The 12,845-nt window shown below is 41.5% G+C and overlaps 1 protein-coding gene across 1 annotated transcript in view; it reads right to left on the reverse strand.

Moving 5' to 3' along the window:
- Nucleotides 1-434: 434 nt before the first annotated feature.
- LOC120653680 (acyl-acyl carrier protein thioesterase ATL4, chloroplastic-like) overlaps nt 435-12,845 on the reverse strand; it is a 29,228-nt gene continuing 16,817 nt past the window's right edge. The window contains exon 5 of the mRNA XM_039931369.1: nt 435-542. Coding sequence (XP_039787303.1) covers nt 435-542 — 108 coding nt within the window. The remainder of the gene's footprint in view (nt 543-12,845) is intronic.

Here is a 12,845-nt window from a genome sequence, read left to right on the forward strand (position 1 = left end):
GTTTTAGATTTGTGCACCATAAGAGAACACGTACAAGGACATGCACATTTTATTTGTTCGTCCCACTTAGGCCAATTTTAATGAGACTGTCATAGGAGTGTCATGAACATTAAATTTGCTAACATGTACCAATAGTATGAGGAGAGAGAAAAGAAGAGTGTCATGAAATGTGAGAGGAGTATCATCACCATGACACTCCACTGGCATAGTTCTCAAGTTTCCAATCTTGATAACTGTGTCGATGACACTCTCACTTAGTCTGGCCTTACGTACGTTGCGTAGGTCCTTCTCCTAATTAATTACATCCATATATAACTAATACAATTAAGCTATTTCATTTTTTTTCTTTGTTTCAGAACCAACACGGCATATTTAGCCAGTCACATAGGTACATGTATGAAGCCTACAGCAGCATATATATGACATGATTGATCCTAGTTAGGAGAGAAGACCTGCAGTAGCTTCGCCATTTCCGGGAACATGCGAGTCGGCCGGTAGTCTTTGTTGAGGCAGACGATGGTGGCCATTGCTTCTAAAACAAACTGCAAGTGATTGAAAAGACCACTGAATATACAGTAATGGGGATGGTCACTGCAAAGTTGCATTGCTTCAGTTATTCAGATGTACAAAATATAAAATGAATTGTAAAAATACTTTTTAGCATAGCTTGTTGTGACATACCCGACGAATTAAAATGCTTAATTAAGCTTAACCGCTATCATTTGGCGTATCAGGCGTGTTAGCTTAATTAAGTGTAACTTGACAGGATGTTTCTAACCCACAGGCCGATCGAAACACACCAAAAGTCTCGCACGAAGGCGAGCGCAGAAGGTACCAGCATGATAAAATCTTACAAAAATAGTAAATAATATTAAGACTTTTACAAAACAGCTTTAAATTTTAAAATTTACAAAAGAAAAAATAGCAGCGGAAGAGAATCTAACTTACAGAGCATTTTTACTAGAGGGTAAATAAAACAAACTAAATAAGTCGAGCACTACCGAGATGTGAAGACAAGGCACCACATTGAGCCCACCGATGTGAAACCTAGTTAGCTCCTATACCTAAAATAGGGTAAACAACAAACCCTGAGCAACTAATACTCAGCAAGACTTACCCGTCTAATGGGTATACTTAGTCCACATATCTAGACATGAAAGGCTTTCTGGCTGGTAGTTTGTTTTACAGAAAAGCACCAAAAAGTAGATTCTTGATTTCAAGATTTTAGCTCTAAATTAAAGCAATAGATTTGCTAAATATCTATGGTTTGCATGTATATGACAACCAATGTGAAAACACAATTGATTAAGAAATATCAACATTTATTATATCATTCCGTTTCACTTCCTTACTACGATGTGACTCGAAGATCAAGGTGCTCATGTCCGAGAGCGACTGACGGCGAATCGATCCAATTTAACCTTGTAAGGTGGACCTAACCAACACGGCACGTATTTGCCCCGTCGGACTATACATGCCAACCATTCCCATCCCCGCCTCGAACTACAGGAACCAGCCCAACGACATATGGTCAGCTGAGCTCAACATGAGACCACCAAAAGTAAACAATGCATCCTCATTTCTCCGCGACTACTCGACTACCCCAGAAGTTGGGTGCGGGTTCCTATACTTTCGAAGCAAGGCAGTACTCGGCTTACTGGTTTCGACTACCTCCTACTCCCGGTATGCGGTTAGTACAATTCAAACATGATCAGCAGGGCCAACAACGGTACGGTCCTTAACCGACACAGACGGGACTAAGACACCCAGAAACCCTGTCCTGCTGCCATATCTATATATCATCATCACTTCCCGTCTGGTCTCATGCTTCCATTTATATCAAGTTCAACAACTCGGAACTGGATTATAAAATATTATATATCTCACGAGTAACCGGAAATTACTTGACTTCTAATCATTCTATTTCTCGCGAGTGACCAGAGATCACTCGTCTTCTACCGGGAACCATTAAGCATAGCACTTCTATCGTCCTATACATACTAGTATAACTCAAGGGAATCTAGGGATCATGCAACTAGGGTTCCAAACAATTCCTAAACCTAATGCACAAGTAATAGAGACATATATAGGTGTCATAATTTAAAAAAATAGGATGTGCACCGGGGCTTGCCTGAGGGTAACACTAAGTCAGTGTTAATGCTATCAAGGCCTTGAACCCTTCCGACCTTGGGCCGAGTCTTCAGTTGCGCCAGCTGGTCCTCTCTTTAGGATACATCCACCAAACACCGTCATGGGGTTCGGCTCCAACATCGCATGCTTTACGCTCACGCATTGTACATCTAGCGCATCTACATGAGATGCATATGACATGATAATGCAAACATGATATACAACAACAACTTAACCAGTACCGAGTATAAACACTACTAGTTTGCACAATTTACACTTAACAATCCTAATGTAACCCGGAATATCCGGATTTTATATCTGGAATATCCGGATTTTCCGGAGTATCCGAGTTAATACCTGGAGTTTCCGGGTTTCCCACCATTTTCGCCCCCAAGAACTGAAATCTTGATTTTGGCAAAACCAACCCACAAAATTTGAAACCCTTTCAGACCCTAATAGAATGATTCATAAGGAGATGATTGACCCAAAAGAAATCGCTTTAAACACCCTAGATCGATCAATCCCTTTTTGCCCTAGCTCTTAGTACCTTGAGCAAGCTCTCATTGCAAGAAAACTCAAAAACGAAGCCACCTCATGGTGGAATACCTGGAGAAGATCCCCCACGCTGATTGGAGCTTCCTTGATCTTGGGAATGGATTTGGAAGGAATGGCTAAGGGGGAAAGGGAGAGCTCGTGAGAGAGAGAAAGAGGAAAAGTGAACGGTGTTTTAACGTGTGGGAACAGTCATAAGGCCAAAACACGTGATAAAGCACTCCAGGTCCGGACTATCCGGAAGAATATCCGGAGTATCCGGGTAAATCTGGAATTTCTGGATTCAAACCCGGAGTATCCGGGTTCCTTTGGCTCCAGAATTTGAAATCGAGTTTTGAGTCGATTTGTGACTCGACTTGTAACCGAGAGAATTGGATCACTTGTTAGCTAGTTAAACCCAAGTTTAACACTTGGGTGTTACAATCCTACCCCCTTAAAGAAATCTAATCCCGAGATTTAAAAGGAAAGCAAGGGTCGAGTATTGACCTCTAGGAATTGTATCAGACTCATGAAAGTTGGATATTTTTAAAAGAAACCAAAGAAATATTTGGAAGAAGAAAACACTCCAAGTCACCTGCATCAGATCAAACAGGGAACAGAACACCGGAACACATCAAGTCGTTCAAGTGGAATACACGAAGAGACTCTCAATGGGTATTGATTAGAAAAGATTACATCAAGGATGTCCTTGAAAGAATTGACTTCCATCTTTGGTTGGAAGCTGGAATCATGATTATACGAAGTGAGTTTCAAGAAGCTGCTGGAATCAATATAGGGCATCAAGGCAAGTTTCTGCTCAAGAACATTCTTGTTCAATATCGTTTATTAATTTAATTGCACAATGCAAGATGCATATATTAACATATAGGTTAGTGGCAGGTGATTTCCAGAAACTTGAACCTAATGCTACCCACGTACGTTGTTATTCCTATACGGCCTACCCCCTTAAAAACGGACGAAGTAGAGAAAAATATTTTATGGGTTGCACAAAAAGATAGCCGTAGCAGTTCATATCCACACATACTTAAGCACCAGCGCGCACCCGGTGGCACAATCGCATGGCGGCCGCACACGCGAGGCCCTAGGTCCCGTCGCGGCACAATAGTTCGAGGGACTATCACCACTATATAAGAAAATCATAGAGAGCAACCCAAGTAGCACAAATTCAGAGAGAGGTTTTCCGGATTTTTAAAACATTACGAGTTCTACGTGGTCATACGGGATACATAACGTTGGTTAATCTGCCGCTCAGGTTTCACCATGTCAACCCACAACTAAGCACTATGTAATTATGCCATGCAACAATGTTGCACCCCTACTCATGTAAGATGACTATAATGCAGGTGATCAAAATTTTAATTTATTCACATTGATTCGAGCAAGAATGCAAGCGGATGCATACTAAGGGTAGGAATCAAAATAATTAAGAATAACAAATATCAATGTTAGAAGAACGACAGGATGTCTTTAGTCGTCAAGGATGGCTGGGGTGGATTATCGTTGGGCATCGGAACGAATGGACCAGAGATGAGGATATACGAATTCAAATTAACATTGATTAATAATAGAAAACATCAATGTTTAGACAAGATGGAATGGTCATAGAACCACGGATATAATAAGGTTAGCTGATTATGGTGGAAAAAGGTAAAGAAAAATCGCCAAAGATTTCATCTAAAGCAATGATAACATCCTTATTTTAACCTTGGGCAACGTTTGGAAGAGTCTATCGTCGGGATTAAGAAACACCCACCATACTACTAGATTCGTAACTTTGCATTTCATTTATTTGCAAGAACGCAACGGACCCATTTTGGATATAGAAATCAAGGCGACGTGAATAAATGGATATCGATGCTAGAAAAACCTTGGAATGCTTTTACCCATCAAGAATAGCCGGAAACAAGTATTTTTCGGGTATGGAACGAAGGTCCTCGAGACGGAACTAAACTGCAGATTTTTATTTGAAATTATTGCTCAAGAGAACTTATTCAATTCCAGGAGAACCTCAAAAACCACTCCAAAATGATCTTTTGAGGGTGTCTCTCCAAGCTCCGGAGACTCCGAGTTTCAGTCCGGAATGTCCGGGCTCAATACTCGGATTATCCGGACATTGATCCGGAATCTCCGGGTTCCCGATATTCGACAGATTTCAAACTTAAACATATCAAATTGTTAACTTCAGTAACTATTGTGCACTCCGAATTTTTAGGAAACCGAGCTCAAAAGTATTAACGAAACCCCAAATCTTACTCCCCGAAAAACTCTGAAACTTTACTACCACCCCGGACTACAAGTTACTAGAACTTTCTAAGTGCTCGGTTTTTGTAAGAAAATGACCTTGGTGGTGAGAATTGTGCCACAAACTATCAGCGCAAGATCTAGGAACTTGCGAGACGTGCACCGGGTGGAAAAAAAAGTTTACACAAAAGGCTAAATAAAACAAAACACTAAAATCCGATGAGATATCATGATGTATGCATGACCTATATGTCCTCACAAAGGAAAATTTTTGCCACTCAAACTATGGCACTATACGGAGGTTCTTGCGGTGGCACAATACGTACTCTCACTATATACACTAGTAGTCTACTATGAACTTTTCCTACGTAAGCGGGGTTAGTGTACCTGCAAAAGAATCACAATACATATATACACAACTAATGAATGGTTAGAAGTTAGTTTATAATATATATATTGCCACCTGAAATAACCTACACTATATAGGGCTTATGATCTAATCTCTTCTAATCCCTTAAGCGCAAGGAGACGTATTTTTCTCAAAACTCATTTTTAGTTTTGAAAATACCAAAATAATAATGCTGGTACCCCCTGGTGCATTTCAGCTCTAATATCAGCTGTGACAGACCCGCCGAGTTAAAATGCTTAATTAAGCGTAACTGTAACACCCCAGGTGTTAATCGTCTGTAGTTAAGGTTAATCATGTGTTGGTATCGTCATTAACACTAACCGTGCATGCATAAAATATTTTTTTAATTACATTTTTGCTAGCTTGTTAATACATGAAATGATGATTATTTTTTTCAAATCCAATGAAACATGTTTTAAAAATAACTTTTAAATTCTTGCTTAAATGAACTTTTGCCTAAAAATAAAGTTGTAGAGTTTGGAGTGGTGAAAAACTTTCGTGTTATTGATTTTTCAAGTTTCAGTACAAAAATTTGAAGAAAACTTTTAGTTTTGCTTTGAATAGGACATTAATGCTTTGGTTTCAAAATTTCAAATTTTAAACTATGATTTGATTTTCAAATGAGGTTTTGCATAAAACAAAAGTTGGAGGAAATCACATTTTGAACAACTTTCATTCTTGGAATTTTTCGAGTTTCTATATGAAATTTTGAGTTTTGGACGGTCAAAATCGAGCTAAGTTTCGTTGAATCATTTTCTCTCTGTTCACGGCTCCCGGCGCTCATGCCGCGCGTCCACGCGTCGACCGTCCGGCGATCCTTGGCCTCCAAACGAACACGTTCTTATCCATTCGCGGCGCCCGGTTCTCATTTTCATTTTTCCCCTCTTCCTTCTCGGGTTGAGCCGAGCGGCGCCGCCGCAGCTCGGGCCTGCCCCGCCGCGCCGGCCACTCCCCGCCGCTCTGCTCTGATTCAGCGTGCCCCGAGCCCCCCTCACCATCCCCTCCACCTTCCCCAGCCCGCGGTCAAGTTTCTCCCCGGCCGAATCGGCTCAGTCACCACCGCCACCATTGGAGCCGTCCGGAGCTCCTGCTCCCCGTCAACCCCTCCCCTCCAGACCCCCTCCGCTCGAGCCGAGCCCCGGAACGGGTCCCTCTCGGCCCACTGAAGGTCCCCAACCTGTCCCTGCTCGCCCAGCCTCATCGGAACCTCGCCGTCGCAGCTCACCGCCGCCGCTGGCCGCCTGCTCCCGTCGCCGGCCCTCCTTCGGCCACCTCGGCATCAACCGAGACCACCCAGAGGTAGCTCTCGTGTCCCTCATGCTCCCCCACCCCTCCCCGGCCGCCGGGATGGCCTCCTCTCGCTGGTACCAAGCTCCCCGAGCCTCTCTGTTCCAAAAATCACGACCAGGGGCTCCACACAAGAATTGGAACAAGTCTAGGGGGTTTTCTGCGAAGTCTGTGGCTTATATGAATAGTGCTGCGAAGGGTTGTTTTGTAATAATTGGCTGAAATTTGAAAAATCATAGAAAATTGTAGAAAAATCAAAAAAATGCAAACTAAAATTTGTTGGATTCCTTGTTCTAAGATCTACAACTTTGCTTGCAGGTTGATCTTCAGTTTCTAAATAGTTTTTGTTCTAGTTTAAATGTTAGTTTAAGTGGTTGTAAGCTTTGAAAATGCATAGTAAATAGTAGAAAAATGGTAAAAAGGTAAAACCAGTTGGGGTAGCTTTTTTTTGACATGCATAACTTAGGAAAAATATTTAACATACTGGTTGTTTAATTTTTCTGTGATGTTTTGATTTAATCATGAATAATACTTGTTTACGCTTGTATTTTTAATATCTGCAGTTTTGGAAGTCGAAAAATTATGAAATTTATGCTGTAGTTTACTCTTGGCATGATTAGTTCACTGTAAAAATTTCAGAACCAGAATCTGTGTGCATGTTTGTAAATCTATTTTTGTTCTGTTTGTCTTGCTAGGGCTAAATTAAATGTTTTCTGTTGTCAATAAATATTGGAAAAATATTGTTGCATGCTTTATCAATAGCTCATCATGCTGGAAAATTTTGGTTGCTAGATCATGTCCTCAAGTTAAGTTTTTTCATTTGTTTAGTTTCTAGCTATCTCTTTCACTTTCCAAAAATATTGCTAAGCCATTCTTTTCTGCATGTTTCAATCCATCAAGTATGTCATTTTTGGGTGAATTATGTTAACTCTTGTTAGCTAGACAGGTTTGGCTAATCCTTATTTGGTGAGTGCTTGCAATGATTTGAGTTAAGTTAACTTGTATGTCATGTTGGGGGTTAAATTTAATTACCTCATGTTATCAATAAATGCTGGAAAATCATGGTTGCTTGTTAATTCCAACAATATAAGTTAGTCCTGTATAAGTTATGTTAGCCTCACGAGAGCTAGTTCATGGGTTGCTTGTTTTTATTTTACTTTTATTCCTTGTTGGTTAAATAAATTGTTCTTTCTTGCTTTATATCCTTGCTTAGCTTTTTATAAGCAAGCTAGCAATGCTTTTTAGTAGGAAACACTTCAGGCTAAAATACTTGAATAAACTCTCGTGTTGCAGCACCAACTCTATTGCCTTTTAAGTTTGTTTGTTGTGTTTACTCGATAAATGATTGCCCAGTCATGTCTTTTCTTTAATTGCATTGCATTTGCATCATTGCATATCATCTAGGTACGCTAAATGTGCGACACGTGGAACCGGAGGGCAATGTTAAAGCCGAGCCAGAAGATGGTGCACGGGTGGACCAATCCAGAAGATGGAAGGACCGACTGGAGTACATGCTTGGACTGGGATGATGTCAAGCCGGTGCAAGACTACAAGCTAACTAACTGACTTTGTGTCAAACCCAGGCAAGCCCCGGAGCATAACCCATAATTTGAGTATTCAATGTTTATTTAAGTATTTGTGCATTTACGTTTTTAGGAGTTGTATGGAACCCTAGTATGCATGTTTCTCCCTAGGTACCTATGAGTCTATACTAGCCTACAGGTGTCGTTAGCATTGCCATGCTTAACTAGGATCCGGTAGAAGTCGAGTGATTGCTGTCACTCGCGAGCTATAGGTTTCTGTTACTTATGGCAACGTGACTTGAGAATGAATCAATGAGGAAAGAGAAATGGAGACCGGGCGAAGATGATTTTGGTTTTGGATATGGAATGGATGAAAAGTAAGCCTCCGCCTGTGTCGATTGAGGACCGTACCGTTGTTGGCCCTGTTGACCGAGTTTGAACAGTACTAACCACATGCCGGAAGTAGGAGGTAGTCGAAACCGGTAAGCTAATTACCTGATTTGCAACGATACTTTGAATCGCGACCTGCTACTCTGGGAGTGGGATGATGGCGGGTGTTGGAGTGTATGTCGCCTCCGAGTTCTCTGGGAGATCGCTGTGAGGGGCCCTTCACCCGGGTTTTGGCAAGCGTTATTCAGACATCGGGGTAATGATGGGAACAGTTGACGCGTGTGGCCCGGCGTGGTTTGCATGTGTCGTGTGAGTTAGGTCCACCTTGCAAGGTTAAATCGGATCGATTCGCCGTCTCTCTCGGTTAAGAGAACCTTGGTCACTGCGTCACATCGTAGTAAAAGATTAAAATGAGATTGGAAAGTTGAGATTATGAGATATGACTGTGATACTCTAAAAAGATAATGTGATCAACCATGCGTGCTCTAGATATTCAGACAAACCTAGTTGGTATTTTGTATGATAAATTTGAGCTAAAATATTGAAAGTAAGGATCCACTATTAGTAGCTTTTCAGCAAAACAAACCCAGAGCCAAAAGCCTGCATGTCTAGGAGTCGGCTAAGTATATACCATAGTCGGGTAAGCCTTGTTGAGTATTAGTATACTCAGTGTTTGTTGTTACCCTGATTTCAGGTTTTTGTTGTTGGTGGAAGCTGACCAGGATTCACGTCGATGGGCTCGATGTGACATCCGCCCGACTTCGTAGATCTCGTGGTTTTCAAACTGAACTTCCTTTCTAAATTTTCCGCTGTACTTTTAACTCTGATAACTTTTATTTAAACTTAATTGTGATACTTTGCTTTGTAAACTTAATTTTGAGAACTTTAGTCTGCTTGTAATCATCTGTGCTCGCCTTCGGGTGAGACTTCCGGTGTTTTCGATCCTTAACCCAGCAGGCTGCCGGATTACACCATTTTAAGTGCGCGGTGGCTTGATTAATACTTAAAATGATAGTTAGCGCACTTAAGCCGGTTTAATTTGGGTGGTTCTGCCACAGTAACCGTCATCATTTGGCGCATCAGGCGCGTTAGCTTAATTAAGTGTAACTTGACTGGCTGTTTCCAACCCACAGGCCGATCGAAACACACCAAAAGTCTCGCACGAAGGAGAGCGCAGAAGGTACCAGCATGATAAGGTCTTACAAAAATAGTAAATAATATTAAGACTTTTACAAAACAGCTTTAAATTTTAAAATTTACAAACAAACAGATAGCAGCGGAAGAGAATCTAACTGACAGAGCATTTTTACTAGAGAGTAAATAAAACAAACTAAATAAGTCGAGCACTACCGAGATGTGAAGACAAGGCACCACATCGAGCCTACCGATGTGAAACCTAGTTAGCTCCTATACCTGAAATAGGGTAAACAACAAACCCTGAGCAACTAATACTCAGCAAGACTTAACCGTCTAATGGGTATACTTAGCCCACATATCTAGATATGCAAGGCTTTCTGGCAGCTAGTTTGTTTTGCAGAAAAGCACCTAAAAGTAGATCCTTGATTTCAAGATTTTAGCTCCAAATTAAAGCAATATATTTACTAAATATCTATGATTTGCATGTATATGACAACCAACGTGAAAACACAATTGATTAAGAAATATCAACATTTATCATATCATTCTGTTTCACTTCCTTACTACGATGTGACTCGAAGATCAAGATGCTCATGTCCGAGAGCGACTGACGGCGAATCGATCCGATTTAACCTTGCAAGGTGAACCTAACCAACACGTCACGTATTTGCCCCGTCGGACTATACATGCCAACCATTCCCCTCCCCGCCTCGAACTACAGGAACCAGCCCAACGACATATGGTCAGCCAAGCTCAACGTGAGACAACCAAAAGTAAACAATGCATCACCATTTCTCCACGACTACTCGACTACCCAGGAGTTGGCTGCGGGTTCCTGTACTTTCGAAGCAAGGCAGTACTCGGCTTACCGGTTTCGACTACCTCCTACTCCCGGTATGCGGTTAGTACAATTCAAACATGATCAGCAGGGCCAACAACGGTACGGTCCTTAACCGACACAGACGGGACTAAGACACCCAGGAATCCTGTCCTGCTGCCATACCTATATATCATCATCACTTCCCGTCTGGTCTCAAGCTTCCATTTATATCAAGTTCAACAACTCGGAACTGGATTATAAAATATTGTATATCTCATGAGTAACCAGGAATTACTCGACTTCTAATCATCCTATTTCTCGTGAGTGACCAGAGATCACTCGTCTTCTACCGGGAACCATTAAGCATAGCACTTCTATCGTCCTATACATACTAGTATAACTCAAGGGAACCTAGGGATCATGCAACTAGGCTTCCAAACAATTCCTAAACCTAATGCACAAGTAATAGAGACATATATAGGTGTCATAATTTAAAATAATAGGATGTGCACCGGGGCTTACCTGAGGGTAACACTAAGTCAGTGTTAATGCTATCAAGGCCTTGAGCCCTTCCGACCTTTGGCCGGGTCTTCAGTTGCGCCAGCTGGTCCTTCTCTCTTTAGGATACATCCACCAAACACCGTCTTGGGGTTCGGCTCCAACATCGCGTGCTTTACGCTCACGCATTGTACATCTAGCGCATCTACATGAGATGCATATGACATGAGAATGCAAACATGATATACAACAACTTAACCAGTACCGAGTATAAACACTACTAGTTTGCACAATTTACACTTAACAATCCTAATGTAACCCGGAATATCCGGATTTTATATCCGGATTTTCCGGAGTATCCGGGTTAATACCCGGAGTTTCCGGGTTTCCTACCATTTTTGCCCCCAAGAACTGAAATCTTGATTTTGGCAAAACCAACCCACAAAATTTGAAACCCTTTCAGACCCTAATAGAATGGTTCATAGGGAGATGATTGACCCAAAAGAAATCGCTTTAAACACCCTAGATCGATCAATCCCTTTTTGCCCTAGCTCTTAGTACCTTGAGCAAGCTCTCCTTGCAAGAAAACTCAAAAACGAAGCCACCTCATGGTGGAATACCTGGAGAAGATGATCCCCCACGCTGATTGGAGCTTCCTTGGTCTTGGGAATGGATTTGGAAGGAAAGATTTGAAGTTTAGGGCTAAGGGGGAAAGGGAGAGCTCGTGAGAGAGAGAAAGAGGAAAAGTGAACGGTGTTTTAACGTGTGGGAACAGTCATAGGGCCAAAACACGTGATAAAGCACTCTAGGTCCGGACTATCCGGAAGAATATCCGGAGTATCCGGGTAAATCCGGAATTTCTGGATTCAAACCCGGAGTATCCGGGTTCCTCTGGCTCCAGAATTTGAAATCGAGTTTTGAGTCGATTTGTGACTCGACTTATAACCGAGAGAATTGGATCACTAGTTAGCTAGTTAAACCCAAGTTTAACACTCGGGTGTTACACTTGTGAACACAACCAATGTCCTAGACCAGGATAACATGCTGCTTAACAAATCTCAACATCCCTAGAGCCCCTCAACAATTTCCTGATAACCAACTAATTGGGATGTCTCAATATTTTTTGATGGTTATTGGGGAGTTGTTTCTCAAGTTTTTCAATAATCTCATCCCAATCCATCTGCTGAGTACTGGGAAAGTTCCAATTGCTTCTCTATTGGGCGAGAGTTCGGGTAGCTTATTACTTTGTCCCAATAATTGTTGAAAAAAGGGAAAAAAGAGAATATGTACTTGAAGCATTATTTTTGTACGAGCGCTTATAATATATAGGTCATGTTCAGCTGGACCGAACTGGCTGGCTGGAGACCAGTCAGACCAGTCAGCTGGACCTAGCTAATAGAGGTGCCGAGTTAATCTACCAGTTCTATTCCATTCTACAAAAGAATCTCACATATATGGTATACTAAATGAAGTCTATTTGTAAAACTTTTTTTAGGGATGGGTGTAACATTTCGTGGCGAATCTAATGATGGTAGCTAATCGATGATTTGCTACAGTGATGCTACAGTAACCGTCCTCTAATTACACGGTCAAAGACTTCATTAGATTTTTCAGGGTCGCTAGCGCGGGGGTTCTGAAGTTGGTTTTGTAAACTGGCTTTATTTGACACCGTAATTAGCGGTCAAAATATCACTATTCACTAGCACAACACAAACCAAACGGGGCTTTTGTTGAGGCAGACGATGGTGGCCATTGCTTCTGAAACAAGCTGCAAGTGATTAAAAAGACCACTGAATATACAGTAGTGGGTATGGTCACTGCAAAGTTGTATTGCTTCAGTTATTCAGATGTACAAAAT

The sequence above is a fragment of the Panicum virgatum genome, chromosome 1N, assembly GCF_016808335.1.
Source record: "Panicum virgatum strain AP13 chromosome 1N, P.virgatum_v5, whole genome shotgun sequence".
Taxonomy (NCBI): Eukaryota; Viridiplantae; Streptophyta; class Magnoliopsida; order Poales; family Poaceae; genus Panicum; species Panicum virgatum.